Below are 17,776 nucleotides of genomic sequence, written 5' to 3'. Positions count from 1 at the left end.
GACCCAGGGTCTATCCCTGGATCGAGAAGATCCCCTGGAGAAGGGAATGGCAACCCACTCCAGTATTCCTGCCTGGAGAATCCCATGGGCAGAGGAGCCTGGTGGGCTACAGTCCGTGGGGTTGCAGAGTCAGACACGACCAAGCGACTAACACACAAGAGAAAGAGGCAATGATGTAAAGCGCATGGAGCCACTCTTCTCGTTTGTCTTTAATATGGAGTCAGACTTGAGCATGTCTGCAAACTGAGATGAAGGAATCCAGGAAGAGGGAAAGATCTAAGGTACAAGCCTGAAGGATTAAGGAGATTAGGCAGGTCTCTGAGATGGTGGAAGTGAAAGATCTGTAGATGGGGGGTCTTTCCTTGGAAAGGTGACTAGGAGTGCTTTTGACACTGGGTGAAGGAGGAGAATGAGATGAATGTTGCCTAAGATATTACAGACAAGTTTAGTAATGGTGGGTGGGAAGTTGAAAGAGCCCACACCACACATCACTATTTTCTGCAGCAGAGTAGGAAGTTAATTATTTGTTCAGGATGGATGATCAGGAATGGGGTAAGAAGCCCCAGCAGACACTAAGGTAAATGAAGCAAAGCTCATGCATTGAGACACCTGCTTAGAAATGAATCCATCTAATTTCTGCCATCAGGCTTGGGTTCTGGTATGAAGAACTGGAGTCTCAAACTGACTCAGGTTAAAATTAGGGTCAAAGCGAGGATTTAGTCAGATCTCTCCTACAGAGAGACCAAATAAAGTCGGGTAAAAAGGCAGGTGTCCACAGGTGTCTACTGCTGACTCAAACTGATCTCCCCCTGGGGTTTTAAATGGTCCCCATAAGAACAGAAGTAGTCCAGCTAGAGTTATAAGGCCCAGGGCAGCTTAAAGGCAGTAACATCCACAATTACAGCCTTTTCAAGCACTTCAAACATATTAAGTACTATTGAGGTATAAAAACAAAAAAATCCCCTCTCTTTATAAACTACACATTAAGTTATTAAGAGGCATACAGTCTGAAATTTGTATGTATGCCAAAGAAGGCGTTACAAAATGCTTAAAGCCTGACATGGGTTCATACTTCCTTGAAACAGAATAAGCAATGTTGACAGATCCTGCACTTACCCAATCCCTTGGCTTGGTGTTTAACTTGTGTGTGTGTGCGTGTGTGTGAGTCACTCAGTGTTTGCCTCTTTGCAACCCCATGGACTGTAGCCCACCAGGCTTCTCTGTCCACATAATTCGCCAGGGAAGAATTACTGGAGTGGACTGCCATTCCCTTCTCCAGGGGATCTTCCCAACCCAGGGACTGAACCCAGGTCTCCCACAATTGCAGTCAGATTCTTTACCACTTGAGCCATTAAATTCAATCCTAATTTAAATCCTAATTTAAATCTCAAACCCTGGGATTGACCAGATTCTGGTGGCTCAGTGTTAAGTAATCGGCCTGCAATGCAGAAGACACGAGATGAGGGTTCAATCCCTGGGTCGGGAAGATACCCTGGAGGAGGAAATAGCAACCACTCCAGTATCCTTGCCTGAAAAATCCCATGGATGGAGGAGCCTGGTAGACTACAGTCCATGGGGTCGCAAAGAGTAGGATACCAATGAGCAAGTGAGCACACACACACCATGGAGATGGAATAAAATATTCAGAGCAGGGTGCAGCTTCTAATTCCTGTTTCATGTAACCACAGAGAATGTTCCATGTAACCACAGAGAATGAAAATCCAGATTCTACTGCCTTAGTCTAGGTATACCACAATCAAATTTTCCGAGTGCTCTATACATTTTTTCACTTTAGTACTACAATGTGTTTAGCAAAACTGATCCTACACCATCATTCTTGTTCTTTTATCGTAGAAGAAATATCAGCACTAGTACACAGAATGAAATTTGCTTTATCACAACCCGAGAGTGTGTTATATTAAGCTGAGCCACAAGGTACAAAAATACAGAAATTTTTATCTTGTATCAATACATATGACAGCAAAATAACCTAAAAGAGGGGTAAAATGGTTACCTGAAAACTATGTCTCTAAAAGAAGATGAATGTATTTTTTTAAAATGACGCCTATACTAACTAGAGTTGATTTAATATTAAGGAATGCAAACTTAGTTTTAATAATGCATTTTGGATTTAGAATGTTTATCAATTTGGGGGGAACCACCTACTTCTCATCTTTAGAAGCTGGCCTTTCAAATCTTCATTAACAACTCAGTGGCAAACATAAAACATGCCAAAATACAATGACAGCACAAGCAAGTGTCCTGATAGTAGGCATCTAGTGCAATGCTTCAGCACCCTGCCTCTCAACGGCTGGGTGGACCCGGAAATAAGTACATTTAAGGAGGCATTTACTTCCTTAAAAACTGCAAATTGCGGTTCAAAGTAATGTATCTGTTAGGAGAAAAGAAAACAGTTTTGTTTAAGCCAGTCAAATTACTACTAGACTTAGACAACAAAAATGTTTTAAAATCATGTGTACCCGTGATTTTAAAAAATCACTTTAAACAAAGAAAAATCATTCAGCCACTGAAAAGACGGTTCCTATCAGTGTGATTATCTGAGTAACCTTTTATTTACCAGTTAGTGAATATCACTGAAACTCATGATGTGCTTTCAAACAATGTATAATTGGGCATATGGGGGAGGGAGGAGGAAAGGAGAATAGTAATAATTCATTCTGCATCTTGTAAACCAAAACAGAAAACTGTATTTTGCCTGTAATTAAAAGGAATGGGCATTTTAGATAACTTCCCTTATATAAAGAGCAACTGAATCTGTAGTGGCTACCAGGAAATAGCCTTCGACCACCAATCATTTATAAGTGAAACCAACAGCAAAATCAAACCTGAGTACAAATAAACGTACTAATCCATGACTTTCTTACTCATTCGAGAATCTAAATTCAGCCTTCCAAATACTTGGGTTTATAATTGCTTGTGTTCTGAAATGTAACATTTCTTCCTACATGCTCTTTTAAAACTATATATTAAACACAAAAATACAGTATAGCTTATGACAAACATTATCCCTTCCTGTTTTATATTCAACACTTAACAACTCAAATGTATAATACCTCTGTTTTGTTTTTTTTTTAAGATCATTATTAACTAAGTACAATAAAAGAACATAAATCCTGAATTCTAAGACTCTGGAGGGACTTGAGCACATTAATATTGCATGTAAATGAATGCTAATCATACGTGATCATACCTATTACTAAAGGAGGCCTAACCATTTCTATCCTCAAAAGTATTATTCTAGCAGTTTTTTCTAATCTACTTGAAAATAGGACCCTTGTTTTTAAAACAGTGCATGATTCACATTTTTTATGCTTCAAACTAGCTTTGAGACCGTCGGTCTGAATTAGTAATATTTTATTACAAATTCATAACCGGGTTCAGTATAAGGCTTTCTGATCACACAACAGGTTTCTGAAAGCAGTATTATCTGAGCTATAATGATGGTAACAGGCAACAAAGCATTAAGGATGATAATAGAAAACACTACCTTCCCTAATATCAACCCTTAGATAATAGAGATTGATTATTAAGAGCTCCAACATCCCAGGAGGTTTCACAGAGCAGGAAGGAGCAAAGTCGGGACATAAGGGCATTTTGTAAACAAAGCGCATTTTGTAAAAAAAAAAAAAAAAAACTTGAAGTCACAAGCCTTCACGAATGGTAGAGGGAGCCTAATAACCCATTTAAAATCTAATTAATTTAGCATTCTAATTTAATCCAGAATTAAATGTAACAACTGCTTGGTACTACTACTCTAACTCAATTCTGAATTTTATAAAAAGTTCACAACAGAATGTATAGACATGAAGTGTGACGGGCACTATGCTGCTGCTGCTACGGCGCTTCATTTGTGTCCGACTGTGCGACCCCAGAGACGCCAGCCCATCAGGCCCCCCCGTCCCTGGGATTCTCCAGGCAAGAACACTGGAGTGGGGTGCCATTTCCTTCTCCAATGCGTGCAAGTGGAAAGTGAAAGTGAAAGTGAAGTCGTGTCCGACTCTTAGCGACCCCATGGACTGCAGCCCACCAGGCTCCTCCGTCCGTGCGATTTTCCAGGCAAGAGGACTGGAGTGGGGTGCTATCGCCTTCTCCAGACAGGCACTACAGAGCCACGAAAATTCCTATCCCTTCCTCAGTTTTTACAGGCGAAGCACACGTTTCAAAAAAGCGAAATGGATTCCAAAAGCTTGAGGGGCCAAAACGCCTTTGGCGTTGAAAGACACCAAATCCCTCTCTACCGCAAATGTGTTTTGACTAGAGGTTAGTATCTGCATACTTGAAGCGAAATCTGGATTACTTTTAAAACGGTTCCCCTAAATAAAGTAGGAAAACTTGAACGCCCAATTTAGACTGTATTGAAGTGGCTGATGGTGGTGGGGCATGCGGGTAGAGTTCCATTCCAGTAAGCTATATTTCTAGGGTTTGAGAAAAAAAAAAAAAAGCAGCCAGAGAATCTTCTGATTAAACGCTGAGTTGGAAATTAAACTTAATTGTGTCCTTTACGTCCCCTGAACTCCTATGTTCGTGTGGGAGGCAAACGCAGGAAACCCCTTCTGGCAGACTTTGCCAAAATGCGTACTTGCATCACAAGAGGCTCGGGCCCTCCTACTCTCCTTCCTTCAACCCCCAAAACGTTTAAAGCAGGGGGAGACGCAGGGGTACGAAAGAGGGGTACCCTAGCAGCTGCCCACCCCTCGCCTCCGGGCGCCCCTTCTCCCCACAGCTAATTTTTGCGCGAGGTGTACGGTTGGAGTCTTCCTCGGCGGTGGCAAACAGGCGAAGATGTGCCCCGCTCTCATCACCCAGGGCGAAGAGGAAGAGGAGGGAAAGGAAGAAAGGAAGGGGGTGCCGACTACCCGCCGGGCCCCCCCGCGTCCGCACCCGGGGCGCGCAGGAGGGGCCCGCTCGTCCCGCGCCCCGGCCACCCTCTCCGGGGAGCCGCGGGGCCAGCCGGGGCGCAGCCCACACACAGCCGCCCGAGCGCCGCTGGGGCGCCGAGACCCACGCTGCAGAACCAAGAGCTGGTGACCACTCACCGCCGCGCAGCGAGCCCAGCAGCAGAAGCACGACCAGGGGCCACATCTCCGCGCCCGCCGCCGGGTCGCCGCCGCCGCCGCCGGCGTCTGGAGCAGGCGCCGCCGCAGACACAGGCAGGACCCGCCGCCACCTCCCGTCACACGCAGGACCCGCTGCCCGGGCTGCCCGGCCGCGCGCACGCGCGCTCCCGCCGCCCCACACCCGCGTGGGCCGCACACGCGCACTCAGCCTCGCCTCCGCCCCGCCTCGGTGGCTGCTGTCGCCGCGCCCTCCAGACAGACACGCAGCTTCCAGCTCCCGCTCCCGCCTGCTCCCTGGCGGTGGCGCGCGCGGGGCTTCGCGGTCACGCCCCGCGGCCCCCGGCCGCCTCCGCTCGCGTCAGCGTCCACACACCGGCCCCCCGACCCCCGCTGGCGGCTGAGCGCGTGTTCTCCCGCTCACCGGGGACCTCGCTGCACCCGTCCCCGTCTGCCGTTCCCTTTTTACCTTCCTGGGCACTCCCTATCTCATCTCCGCGGCTCCTCTCCCGCGCTCGCACCCAGCCTCCCGCTTCAGGAACCCCCTCCCCAGGCGCCACCTCGGAGCCCCCGCCCCTCTGGAGCCCGCGACCGCTCGCCTCTCCCTTCATCCAGCGTCCTCCCGCGCGGTGGGACCTCGGCGGCTGCACGCTTCTCACCTCGCTCCATTTCCCCCCAAAGCTCCGGCGCCTGCAGTGGGAGCGCACACCGCGCGGGGGCGTCTCGACACTTCCCCGCCGCCGGCAGCGAGCCCGCAGGGACCACGCCTAGGGCAGGTCGCAGGAGGCCGCGTGTCCGCGGGGAACTTCCGCTCGCCGCTCGCGGGCTGCCCGGCCCTCCCGGCTTCACCGCGCGTCCCGTCTGCTTTGGACTTTCCCGGCTACTCTCAGATCCTCCGTTCTTTTCCTCGCCTAGTTCTGGAATGTTTTTCAGCCTTTGAAGGGGATCACCCAAGTTTCCATCCGTGGTGCTGAACACTTTGCTCTTGTTCAGTCTCTGAGTCCTGATGCTGAAACCCTAGCAGCCATCAGGGGTGGTCGCAACGGTTAGCAGAAGTATCCACGATGCCCCTTCCTGCAAAGTCACTGGGCCTGGTTAGTGACCTCGCAGTGGTCCCTCGTCTATGCTGTTTGAGTTTCACTTGCTTAAAAAATGGGTTCAAAGTGTGTCCCCAAGCCACACTGTGGACAAGGTCTTTGATTAGCTCTCTGAATCACACAGACCACGTCATTTATAGTGAAGCAAATTCCCTTTTAGAACATTTACCCTAGCTGATGAAAATGCTTGCTGAAAAGTCATGCTTGGTGACTGCTGTATTGGCGTGCATCTTGTCAACTTAAAATGTACATGCAATCTAAATGTTGAGCGTTAGGTTTTACTCAGCGGAAATTTTTAGAAGGTAACCCAGGGAGGGAACATCTCAAGTAATCCGGAGAGAAACTGCGGCAGGCATGCGAGGGAGGAGGAGCCAGGTTATATAGAAGCTTTGCAACAAAGGGCAGGTAGTCTGAACATGGGAGGGTTATTGTGAATTAAAGAAAACCAGATATCCCAAGTTAAGGAATTTAGTACTTTTCTATGTATGGAAGGGGTTTCCCTGGTGGTTCAGAGGTAACAAGTCTTCCTGCCAGTGCAGGACACTGGGGTGTGATCTGTGGGTTTGATCAGTGGGTGGGGAAGATCCCCTGGAGAAGGAAATGGCAACCGTTTCCCAGTATTCTTGCCTGGGAAATTCCTTGGACAGAAGAACCTGCTGGGCTGCAGTCGGTGGGGTTGGGTAGCAAAGAGTCAGACACAACTTAGTGACTAAACCAGAACAACTGTGTATGGGAAGATGCAAGTCTGGGCTCACTGAAATCATTCCTTTCATAGGCACCTCAGCTATCTGGGGAGAAGGCAATGGCACCCCACTTCAGTACTCTTGCCTGGGAAATCCCATGGACAGAGGGCTGCAGTCCATGGGGTCTCAAAGAGTCGGACAGGAGTGAGCGACTTCACTTTCACTTTTCACTTTCATGCACTGGAGAAGGAAATGGCATCCCACTCCAGTGTTCTTGCCTGGAGAATCCCAGGGACGGGGGAGCCTGGTGGGCTGCCGTGTCTGGGGTCTCACAGAGTTGGACACGACTGAAGTGCCGCCGCCACTGCAGCAGCAGCAGCAGCTATCTGGGGCCAGCATCCTGTGTTTTCATTCCTGAGCTTCCTTTCCTTGGGGCTCATAGTAGAGTGTGGCGATAGTCTGCTGGCTGCTAGATAGCAAGTATTCGTCCACCTGAGTGTGAACTGGATGAATACCATCGCTGATGACTGTGACATCCTTGTGTACCAGCATGGCAGGAAGTATTCCATTTTTCAATATCCACTGCTCCCTTGGTTGTTTTTCACTCACCCGATGGAAAACAAAGGAACTTCCCACTACAATATTCCAGTCCTCCAAATCCTCTTCCCATGGTGTCTCCTTCACTGCATCCCCGTAGTAATAAAATCCAGGAAATAAAATTACCACTCTCTGACCTTCTGTAGCATTGTATTATATATACTGCGTAACTTTCCCTTTGATTGTTGTGTGTGTGTGTAAATCTCTTCCCCACAGCTTTATCCATTGTTTACAGTCAGAGAGGGTATATTAAGTATTCCCTTCTCCAAGACTTCCTGTTGAACTAGGCAAACAGAAGGGGTTTTAATAAACGCGTTGATGTGACTTGAGGCAAGCGTTGCTCCAGTGAAATTTGATTGTTTTTTAATGATTAAAAAAAGAATGAAAGAAAGAAAAAACAATTGCCTGGCAGATATCTTACTAAAACAATGGTTAATAATTATGATGGTAATGATTTGAATGACAGCTTTGACACCCTGAGGCTACCAAAGGGACTGATGGATTCTCCTCCAACTGCTGCTTTTGTGGATACAAAAGAATCATCCATCAGACTTTGAGCATTCGGGACATTGTGTATCACAGAGCAGCTGGTTGGCTAAATAAGGCTGTCAGCTGTCCCTGAGGTCCACAACCCCCCTAGAGCTGAAGAATGACCGGGGAGGACTGTCCCCAACCTTCAGAGGTGGAGATCAGTGACGCTCTGTCTGATGTGGGAACCGCTGATGTCACGTGTTAAGGTAGTTTGTGAAGAAAATGGAATAGCTTAAGTCAGGTGAATGAGAGGCCACCTGGGTGAGAACCCTTGCTTTGGGAATCTGACCAGGATGTGTCTTGATGGTGGGGTATGAGGAGGTCTGTTCCAAAAGAGACGATCCAAATCAACCTACCTAGGTTTGATGATTTTCTCTTTGAGATAACCTTGGGCTCCTTTCTCAAGTATCTAAGCACCTCATAGCTGTGTTTCCCTTTTAACATTTGCAAGCATTTTTTGGGAGGGATTTTGAGCTCATCTTATCTTTACATAAGGAGTTTTCTTGGATAGAAAGCAAGAGAGTAATGCATAGAATGTTTTGAACAGAGGTAATACACATCAGGTATACTACCTAAATCTTCACAACAGCTTTGGAATGGATTTTATGATCTTCATTTCAGTGACGAAGAATCAAAGGGAAAGAGGGATGATGCCTACGGTCCTTTGTGTCTAACTCACATTCCCTGTTTTTCCTACTTTTTCTTTTCACTCTGTAACATCAAAGATGTTATAGTTTCCCCTTCATAGATAAATAAACTCACAAGCCCAAACAATTGCTACCCTTTCCCATCATCACTACCCTTACAGATAAGGAAGGTGAACTTTGCTCAGGGAGGGGATGGTGGTTAGTCTGACTCCAAGGCCAGCGAAAATGTTCACAAGCTTCCCTTCTCAATTCATGGTCAGCTCCCCTTTCTTTCACTTTCTATCTTGACAGTACATCTACTTTTATCTTCCTCCCCAAACTATACCTACGTCCTACCACATGGCCCATATTGTTAGGATGTTATCTAACAATTTGTATTGATACAGTTGTAACCTTACTACAGTTTTTCATTCAACTAGAACTTTTTTCTGTTCCCTCATTGGTGTGCCATGCATGATCCTTGATACTCTGGAGAGTTAGCTCCGCACTGCACCTGCCTAACCGTGCAAGGCCTATACTTTGTGGAGGGCTAGATACACCTTTTTATATAAGTGAACCTACATCACATAATCCCACAGTAGACCAAAGCCCAGGATTCCCCCGGTGTAAGTTTAGGGCCCCTTCTGTGTATTTTCTGTTGTTTGGTGCATATCAGTTACTTTGTTGTATTAAAAATACCTGTTTGTGCTGCTTTCTTCCTGTTCAGTAGTAACTCCTTCCTAAGGCCAATGAGGGGAGAGGCCACATGAATCTTGTTCTCTGCTAGCCCCACTGCCTGGCACACAAGAGGTGATCAAAAATCGGCCATTAAAATGATGAATGAAAGAATGATCAATAACCTCTCCAGGCCAGGAACTCTGTTTTCCATGATTGTCTGGCAAGGTACCCATCGTAAGGGGATGCTCGATGAACTGCACTAACGAGCTAACCCTGATGCTTGTCTGACACATCAGAGGCTTTTATCACCACTAAGCTCCATTTGAGGGCTTATCAGTCATCAAGTTAGCTGCAGTATATGATGAATATTATCTCTCTTAGTGTTTCTGAATCTAACTTGAGGGGGGGGGGAGCTATTTGTAATGACGATTCTTGCATTTTTAACACTTCTGGCCAATGTGATCCTAGCTAATTTTCATGCCCCGGTCAAGCACTTTACACCCGGAACAATGGACTTTTCCTTGCCGGGACTATTCTATTTTCAGGCTTCTGTGTCTCAGTCATGTTGTTCCCTCTTCCTCATGTGTCCTCACCCACATTTTTTTTTATCTCTCTTCAAGCCAAAGAATTCCAACTCATCCTTCAAGACTAAGATCAAATTTTACCTCCTCTAAGTAGCCTTTCTCAACCTTATTTTTCCCTTTTCTCTTAAGTCTCTCTACCACTTTTAAGGTCTAATGACCTTTTTTATTATACTTTGCTCATGCCTCAATAAACATCGTGGCATGACATAGTTGTGTTCGTGACAGAGTAAAATGTGTCAATATATATTTCTTTCTATATACCTGTCCTCTTCTATCATGTTATCAATGGAAAAAAGGAAATGTTTCTGGGTCTATTTGTATCTCCAGGGTCTGACACAGTACCTGGTTGAGTTCTAAGGGCTCTGTGTATGTTAAACCAAACAGGAGAACTCAATGTGCTATGTATGTACAGAAATGCCCCATAGCATGCTGAAACACATTAGCCTAAGTTTGCATTATAGCTCTGTACCACCAGCCAACCTTGGACAAGTTATATAATCTTTCTGAGTCCTATCTTTCTATCCTCATTTTAAAAGTTAGATGATAAACTGATACAAATAATAGAAATTAACCCTTCAAGTTGCCTTGAGAATTTAATAAGTTAACACTTTTATAGTTACATGGAGCTGTGTACACTGTAATCACACAATCAGTATCAGCCCTTAGGATTACAATCTTCTTACAGTAAGATGGGTCTCCTAGAAAGGAAGTGAAAAGTATTTCAAAAGGATCCCCAACCGCTGATCTGGAGCCTTGAAAAAGCGTTGTAGTTGGTGAACTATCTACAGTTTTGACTTAAGCTAGAGGCACATGTCTGTGCCCAGTGGGAAGTCCTTAATCCTCTTGCTCTTCTGCACGCTGTGTTGGTGATTGAACGCTGAGGATCCCTTGTCTCTCTCACCTAGCTCAGGGCCCAGTGTCCTAGGATGTTACTTTAATTTGACCCAGTTATTGAAGCACAGGTGGTGGTTTAGTTGCTAAGTCATGTCCGACTCGTGTGACCCCTGGACTATAGCCCCCGGCTCCTCTGTCCACGGGATTCTCCAGGCAAGAATACTGGAGTGGGTTGCCGTTTCCTTCTCTAGGGGATCTTCCCAACCTGGGGATCAAACCCGGGTCTCCTGTTTTTCAGGCAGAGTCTTTACCTGCTGGGCCACCAGGAGAGCACAGGAGTCGTGGTCATTGAATAAACCTGGGTGGCAATGAGGAGCTGTGTCCCCTGGGTTTGGGCTAGGCAGCTGAAAAACATCCATGTGTGGCTGGGGAGATGGATTTGGTGAGGAAACGGAAGGAAGGCTCCAGCAGCAGGACATGGTCTTCTTCCTCACCTGTGGTTCAGTTGGAGGTGAATACTGGAAATAGAAGCTGCCTCCCTGGAGGAGGATGGCAGTAGGACTGAAGGTTTCCGGTATGAGATATCCTACCAGAGAGATGACAACCTGCTCTGGTGCGAATTTCCCTGCAGGCGTCAGACGTGCCCAGGCTTGAGTTGCTTGGGTCACAAGGAAGCGCGGCGCGTCCTGCTCTTCCTGCTGCTGCTGCTGGAGGTTGCCCCTGTAGGAGGCCCGTCCTCATGACAGCTGGTAAGTGCTAGATAGACAGCCTCCACATTAGGCTGCAAAATTGCCGCAGGCTTATTTCTTTAAGAGCACATGGCTTTTGGGGTCCTGGGAAGGCCCCTTGTATCTTGTCTACCTCCCCTCTTTGAGGGCAGGGAACACGCAGATGGGGGTCACCTTGGGTACCAGACGCCTCCATGCCAGTGCGTCATTTCCTGTCACTGAGGGTGATGCGTGCCTGCTCAGTCGTGTCTGACTCTTTGCGGCCACCCCACGGACGGTAACCCACCAGGCTTCTCTGTCCATGGGGTTCTCCAGGCAAGAGCACTGGAGTGGGTTTCCCTTTCCTCCTCCAGGGGATCTCATCAACGCAGGGATCAAACCCGCATCTGAGCCTCTTGCATTGCAGGCAGATTCTATCACTACCAGAACAAATTACCACAAACGTAGGGACTTAAAACAACACCCGTTTATTATCTCACAGTTCTGTAGGTCAGAAGTCCAGTGGCTCAGCTGACGTCTCGGCTTCTGGTTTCACAAGGCCAAGATCAAGGTATCGACTGGGCTCCTTTCACTCCTGGAGGCACTAGAGGAGAATCTGTTTCCATCATCACTCCCACGGTTGGCAGAATTCAGTAGCTATAGGACTGATGTCCATATTTCTTTGCCTGCTGCCTTCTAGGGGGGCTCCTTAGCACCTAGGCCTCTTTGGGGTCATTGCGAATAGTTGGTAGTCTCAGAACATGTCAGAACTAGCAACGGTACCCAAAATCCTTTTGTTTTCATACTTCTGCCTTCTCACCTTCTGCCACATTTCTATCACTAACTCTTCTGCCTTCCTCTTCTTTTAAGTGCTCAAGTGATTAGATGGGGCCCCTGGGTAATCCAGGATAAGCTCCCTATTTTAAGGTCTGTAACCTTAATCACATGCACAAAGTCTCTTTTGCCATGTAAAGTAACATAGTCGCCGACTCCTGGCGATTAGGGGCTGAAATCTTTGGGAGGCATGACTCTGCCTATCACAGTCAAGCCGTTTGCTATTTATGTCCCTCAATCCTCATCACAGTCCAATAAGGAAAGCATGGTTATACCCATTGTGTATGTGTAGAAACTGAGGCTCAGAGGGGTTTATACCACAGGTAAGAGATGGTAGAATTGGAGCTTGGCTCTTGCTTCAGAGCTTGCACCCCTTCCTCAGCTAGGAAAAAGGATCAGTGGGAGCAAAGCAATCGTATGATCTGTTCCTCTCACTGTGGTTCCCACTATGGTCTTGCTAGTGCTGTTTCCCAGCTTAGTGAAGTAGTCACCACCGTGTCCAGCACGTTTTCGGCTCTTCTCCTGGGTCCCAGGGAGGTGTATCCACTGGGCATCAGCAAGAAAACATCAAATGAGTGACTTAGAAGGTTTACAAGGATGTGGGGATGCGAGGAGAGAAGAGGGGCTCTCAGCCAGCAATAGCGATTGCTCCCAGGTCCCTCGTTCTGGAGGGGCAATAGGAGGAAGTGATTACGAGAAAGAGAAAGGAGAAGCTAAAGGAGGGCTTCTGGGCGAGAGCTAGTGGCCTTTGATAGGGGAACACAGCCACTAGCAGCCTGGCGGAGAAAAAGGTGTCAGAGTAAGTCAGTCTTCACTCCCATCCTCTGAGTTCCTGCCCTGGGCAGTTCTCAGCCAGCATCCACAGGGGGAGAGGTCTACGCAGGCAGCTCTTGAAGTTCTGTTTTCCAGGCTCTGCAGAGTATGAAAGGGTGGAGAGTTGGTCTGAGAGAGACTCTTCAGCACAGCAGGGCCACCCCTCTCCATTCCCCTGAAATTGGCTGAGACTGACTTTGCCCAGAGTCTTGGTTTTCCTAGGGCTGCCCTAAGAAATTACCATTAAGAGGGGGCTTAAAACAAGAGGAATATATTCTAGAAGTCTGAAGCCAAGGTGTCAGCACAGCCAGGCTCCCTCTGATGGCTCTAGAGAAGAGTCGTCTCTTGCCTCTTCCTGGCTTCTGGTGAAAGTGAAAGTGGCTCAGTTGTGTCTGACTCTATGTGACCTCATGGACTGTATAGTCCATGGGACTCTCCAGGCCAGGACACTGGAGTATTGGAACTTCCTGACCCAGGAATGAAAGCAGGGTCTCCTGCATTGCAGGCAGATCCTTTACCAGCTGAGATGCCAGGAAAGCTTCTGGTAGACCCCGGCTGTCCTTGGAATTCCTTGGCATGGGCGGCAACACGTCACTCTCTGCCTCCATCCTCACGTGGTCTTCTGCTCTGCCTGTGTCCTCTCTTCTTATGAGGACACCAATTGTTAGATTCAGGGCCCAGCCTAGATTTAGTATGATGTCATCTCCAGATTCTTCACTGAGTAAGTGTGAAAAGGCCTTCCTTCTGAATAAGGGCACATTCTGAGGTACCCAGAGGGGACGTGAGCTGGGAGGGGATACCATGGGATCCCAAAGAGTTGGACAGGACTGAACGATTGAGCACGCATGCAGGCACGATTCAACTCCCTAGAGCCAGTAAAGCGTGTAGATCTGAGCACGGGATTTGCCACACTCTCTTCCCTCCCCCGTGGCAGTCAGCCGCCCTGCAGACAGAGGCTGCTCCTGCAGCCTGGGTCCCGGAGTGAAGATGCCGCAGAGCGGCGCCCCAGCCGATCTACAAAGGAAGCTCAGTAAGAACAGAAATAAATGTGTCATCTCTCCTGAAGGGATCACATCTGAAGGGTTTAATGACACCGTCGAGCCCTTCACAGGTATTTCCAGCAGCTAATGCGGCTCCCCCATTCCCTGCCTTACTGAAAAAGAACACCCTTAAATACTGGCATTACCCAAAAGGACTTTGCAGGCTCACTGTTGCTGTTAGAACCAAGTCCACTGGCAACATTTTACTGCACATCCTTCCTCTTTGGGGGCCAAGGGGTAAAAAGAGAAAGGTTTTATTTATTTATTTTATATTTATTTATTTATTTTACATTTTATTTATTTTATATTTTTTTATTTATTTTAAATTTATTTATCTTATATTTTATTTATTTATTTTATATTTTGTTTATCTTCTATTTTGTTTATTTATTTTTAATGTGTTTATCTTCTATTTTATCTATCTTCTATTTTTTTATTTATGTATGTGGCCGCGCTGTGTCTCAGTTGTGGCACACGGGATCTTCACTCCGGCTCATGGACCCTCTAGTTGCAGCGCGCGGGCCCTGGAGCTCAGCAGTCAGACTTCATTGCTCTGCACCACATGGGTTCTTAGTTCCCCACCAGGGATCCAAACGACCTGCATTGCAAAGTGCATCCTTCACTGCTGGCCCGCCAGGGAAGTCCCAAGAGAAAGATTTTACAGCCTTCTGTATCCTTAGAGGAGCAAGTTTTCTAGAAAGAAAGAAATGAAGGCTAGAGCACAGGGGTGTCCTTTGAAATTAGCTGCAGAGGGGCTGTGTACTTTCAGGCTGACAGTCTCACTTCCAGTTTCAGAAGCGCTCCCCACCTGCAGCAGCTGGGACTGTCTGCTGAGGAACCTTCGTTCTCCACCAAAACCAAGACTCCCCCAGTGTGTTCCTCCCTGCCCTACGACGACCAGGGCACAAAAGGACTCAAGACTCTTGTGCCTCGTGAAGTTTGCTCACTGATGCTACATGATTTCTACTTTTATGCCAGCCTACTTTTCTCTACTACTGGCCTAATTGCTATGGGCATGGATCAGAGACACAAGCTATCATCAGATGAGCTTTAAAAGTGACGTGGATGAACTAGAATCAGACTGCCAGACGAGACAGACGTGTGTATTTGGGATCATGAGAAAGGTTGACCAATTCCATGTGCTTTTACTCTCACTTATATGTGTGTCTTGAATGGCAGCCTGGACTTGAAGGCACCACATGCCCCCTGCTGCTGCAGCTGAAATTTCTATCGCTTTCCCCCCGTCACAGGCTCCATGAACCCCAACAGCAGGAGAAAAAGAAAAAGTGATCAAAACGCTGTGCTTAGAAGGACGGTTCTCCAAGCTTGGTGTCTGGATCAGCAGCTGCCGCGGCACTTGGAAACTGGTTGAAATGCAAATTCTTGGACCTTACCCCAGAAACTCTGGGGTGAGGCCTAGGAATCTGTGTTTTAGGGCGTCCTCAAGGAGGCGCTGATGCATGTGAGAATCTGAGAGCCGCCAGCTTAGGGCTGGATCTCAGAAGTCAGGCGGCCTGCCTAGGAGGTCATCCATCTTAGTGAAAACATCACCAGCCCCTCTGTTCCCCTTTGGCTTGGCGGGAAGGCCCACATGTAGTACTGTGGAGAATCCCCCTCACTAGTGCAGGTTGCCCACAGCAAATTCAAAATGCCCCAGGTTATGTCCCGGCCTCCGGACATTAGGTCACAAGTGCAGCCGGGCTGAGGCGGTGCCCGGGAGCCAGAATCACAGCAGCCGCAGAGAGGTGTCTCTCGCCTCGGGAGCAGGCTTCCTCTGATACCTCCCGGGGAAGGAGCTCGTCCTCTGCCCCTTCCGAGAGAGACAGATGTGTATTCCAAGCAGCCTGAGGACTCTCTGGCGCTACACTGAGTGAATTTAGAAACTGATGTTGTTGTAGTTTACGAGTGGCCTTTCCTGTGTGTCCATCAGGGCGCTTAGGACCGGAAATCTGTGCTAATCTCTTATGAGTCTCCACATATAAGATGCTGCTGCGATAAAAATGCAGAAAATTTCCATATGGTTAAAATTTCCATTGTGCTTCTTTGTCTAGAAAACAAAGTGAATAAAACCAGGGGATTCCCTGGAGGAAGGACGCATCAGTACCCGTTACACCAGAAGACAAATTCAGAGGTACTCACAGGCCAGCGTGTAAAGTAGGAGAGAAAAAAATCATACTCTATCGTAATTCAAAAGAGAACGCGGTGTTCCTGTTCAACAGCTACGCTGGCTAGGCCACCTGGATCAGGTTCTGGTAAACTAAGGTGCAGGGCGCGTCTTAACCCTCTCTACCCCTAACGGGTAGGTGACATCTCTGTCCAGGGGGTACGCCTCTGGAGGCAGGAGAAGGGCTCTGGACAGGTGAATCAGTCAGACTTGCTAATGGATATGTTCCCCTCCAGTTGTTTGGATGGCTCTCTTAACTTTGTTGGCAGTACTGGAATGCCAGAGGCACTCCACTGGTTTCTGCGCACAGCCCCAAATCTTGTGCACTAGGAATTTTATTTTTTGTGACTTTTTGGTGAAAAGATTGCATTTCTCATGTTCTTCCTCCTTCCACTCTCAGAACCACCCTCACTCTGTTTTGGAGCGTGGTAGATTTGGCCCCAGAAGGCCAACTGAACATGCTTGTGGTTTGTGCTCCGAAAGTCAGCTCGCCTCTCCCCGTCTCCCTTCTTTGGGGAGTTAAGTCTATGCTTATCCACCTTCTTTTCCCTCCCCAAGAAGTGGCTTTGTGCCAGGGGAACTGTAAGCTAGATGAAAAGCTATCAAAGCACGAAGGGAAGGAATCGATAGTAATATGTGTAAGTGCGGGTATATATCACAAGTGACAGGCTCGTTTCCATGCAAGTTAAGATATTCTCAGTGCATCTAATTGATGCCCTGCCTATCCGTGCGTGCGCGCACGCACACACACACACACACACTCTGGTGGGGATATACACAGCTGGATTCACCCTGTAGAGGTGAGCTGACAGCTGCCCACGGGCTGGGATTTGATTTTGCTCTAGAGCCCTCTCCGTGACGACCCCAGATGGCCCAGGCCTTTTGCCTGCTGGGAATTCCCACATCACTGGCGTCTTTCGATTCAGGCACTGAAAGCTGTTTAAATGCAAATTATTTTCTAGGTGGTAGAGACATTATTATTCATTAATATTTGGGCTTTAATGAGTTTATCAGCTTAGAAAAGAACAGGCCAGAGTCTTTCAGTAATAGAACCCAGAGAGATACGTTTTAATACCAATAGGTGGAAAAGACTACAGTGAAAGTGAAAGCCCGTCAGTCAGGTCCAACTCTGCGACCCCATGGACTATATATAGCCCGCCAGGCTCCTCTGTCCATGGGATTCTCCAGGTAAGAATACTGGAGTGGGTTGCCATGCCCTTCTCCAAGGAATCTTCCCGACCCAGGGATCAAAACTGTCTGCTGCCCTGTAGGCAGATTCTTTACCACTGAGCCCCCGGGAAAACCTAGAGATGGTAGGTATCCTTAGCAGGTCATAAGGTATCTGTCGTGACTCCTTGGTGATGCCGCCGTAGCAGAAGGTAAACTAGTGAGGATGGCTGTGTTTCCATAAAACTCTATTTACAAGAACAGGTGGCAAGCCAGATTTGGCCCCTACTGATCCTCCTGTTGCAGTGATGCACAGGAGAGATGGAGGTGGATTGGACCAGGCTGA

The 17,776-nt window shown here is 47.6% G+C and overlaps 1 protein-coding gene across 10 annotated transcripts in view; it reads right to left on the bottom strand.

Annotated features, from left to right (window-relative positions):
* CD47 (CD47 molecule) overlaps nt 1-5,498 on the bottom strand; it is a 57,470-nt gene extending 51,972 nt beyond the window's left edge. For 5 of the 10 annotated variants that reach the window (XR_011483454.1, XR_011483455.1, XR_011483453.1 and 2 more), the window contains exon 1: nt 5,058-5,497. Coding sequence is in view for 6 of the 10 variants with exons in the window: in XM_020883623.2 (XP_020739282.1) it covers nt 5,058-5,103 (46 nt within the window). In the remaining 4 variants the exon portion in view is untranslated. Of the gene's footprint in view, nt 1-5,057 lie in introns of all 10 variants that reach the window. The other 5 variants (XM_020883626.2, XM_070454944.1, XR_011483452.1 and 2 more) reach the window with 4 other exon arrangements.
* Between the last annotated feature and the right edge of the window lie 12,278 nt (nt 5,499-17,776).

The sequence above is a fragment of the Odocoileus virginianus genome, chromosome 25, assembly GCF_023699985.2.
Source record: "Odocoileus virginianus isolate 20LAN1187 ecotype Illinois chromosome 25, Ovbor_1.2, whole genome shotgun sequence".
Classification (NCBI taxonomy): domain Eukaryota; kingdom Metazoa; phylum Chordata; class Mammalia; order Artiodactyla; family Cervidae; genus Odocoileus; species Odocoileus virginianus.
The sequence above is the reverse complement of the archived record's forward strand: the minus strand, read 5'-3'. Positions and strand labels throughout refer to the sequence as shown.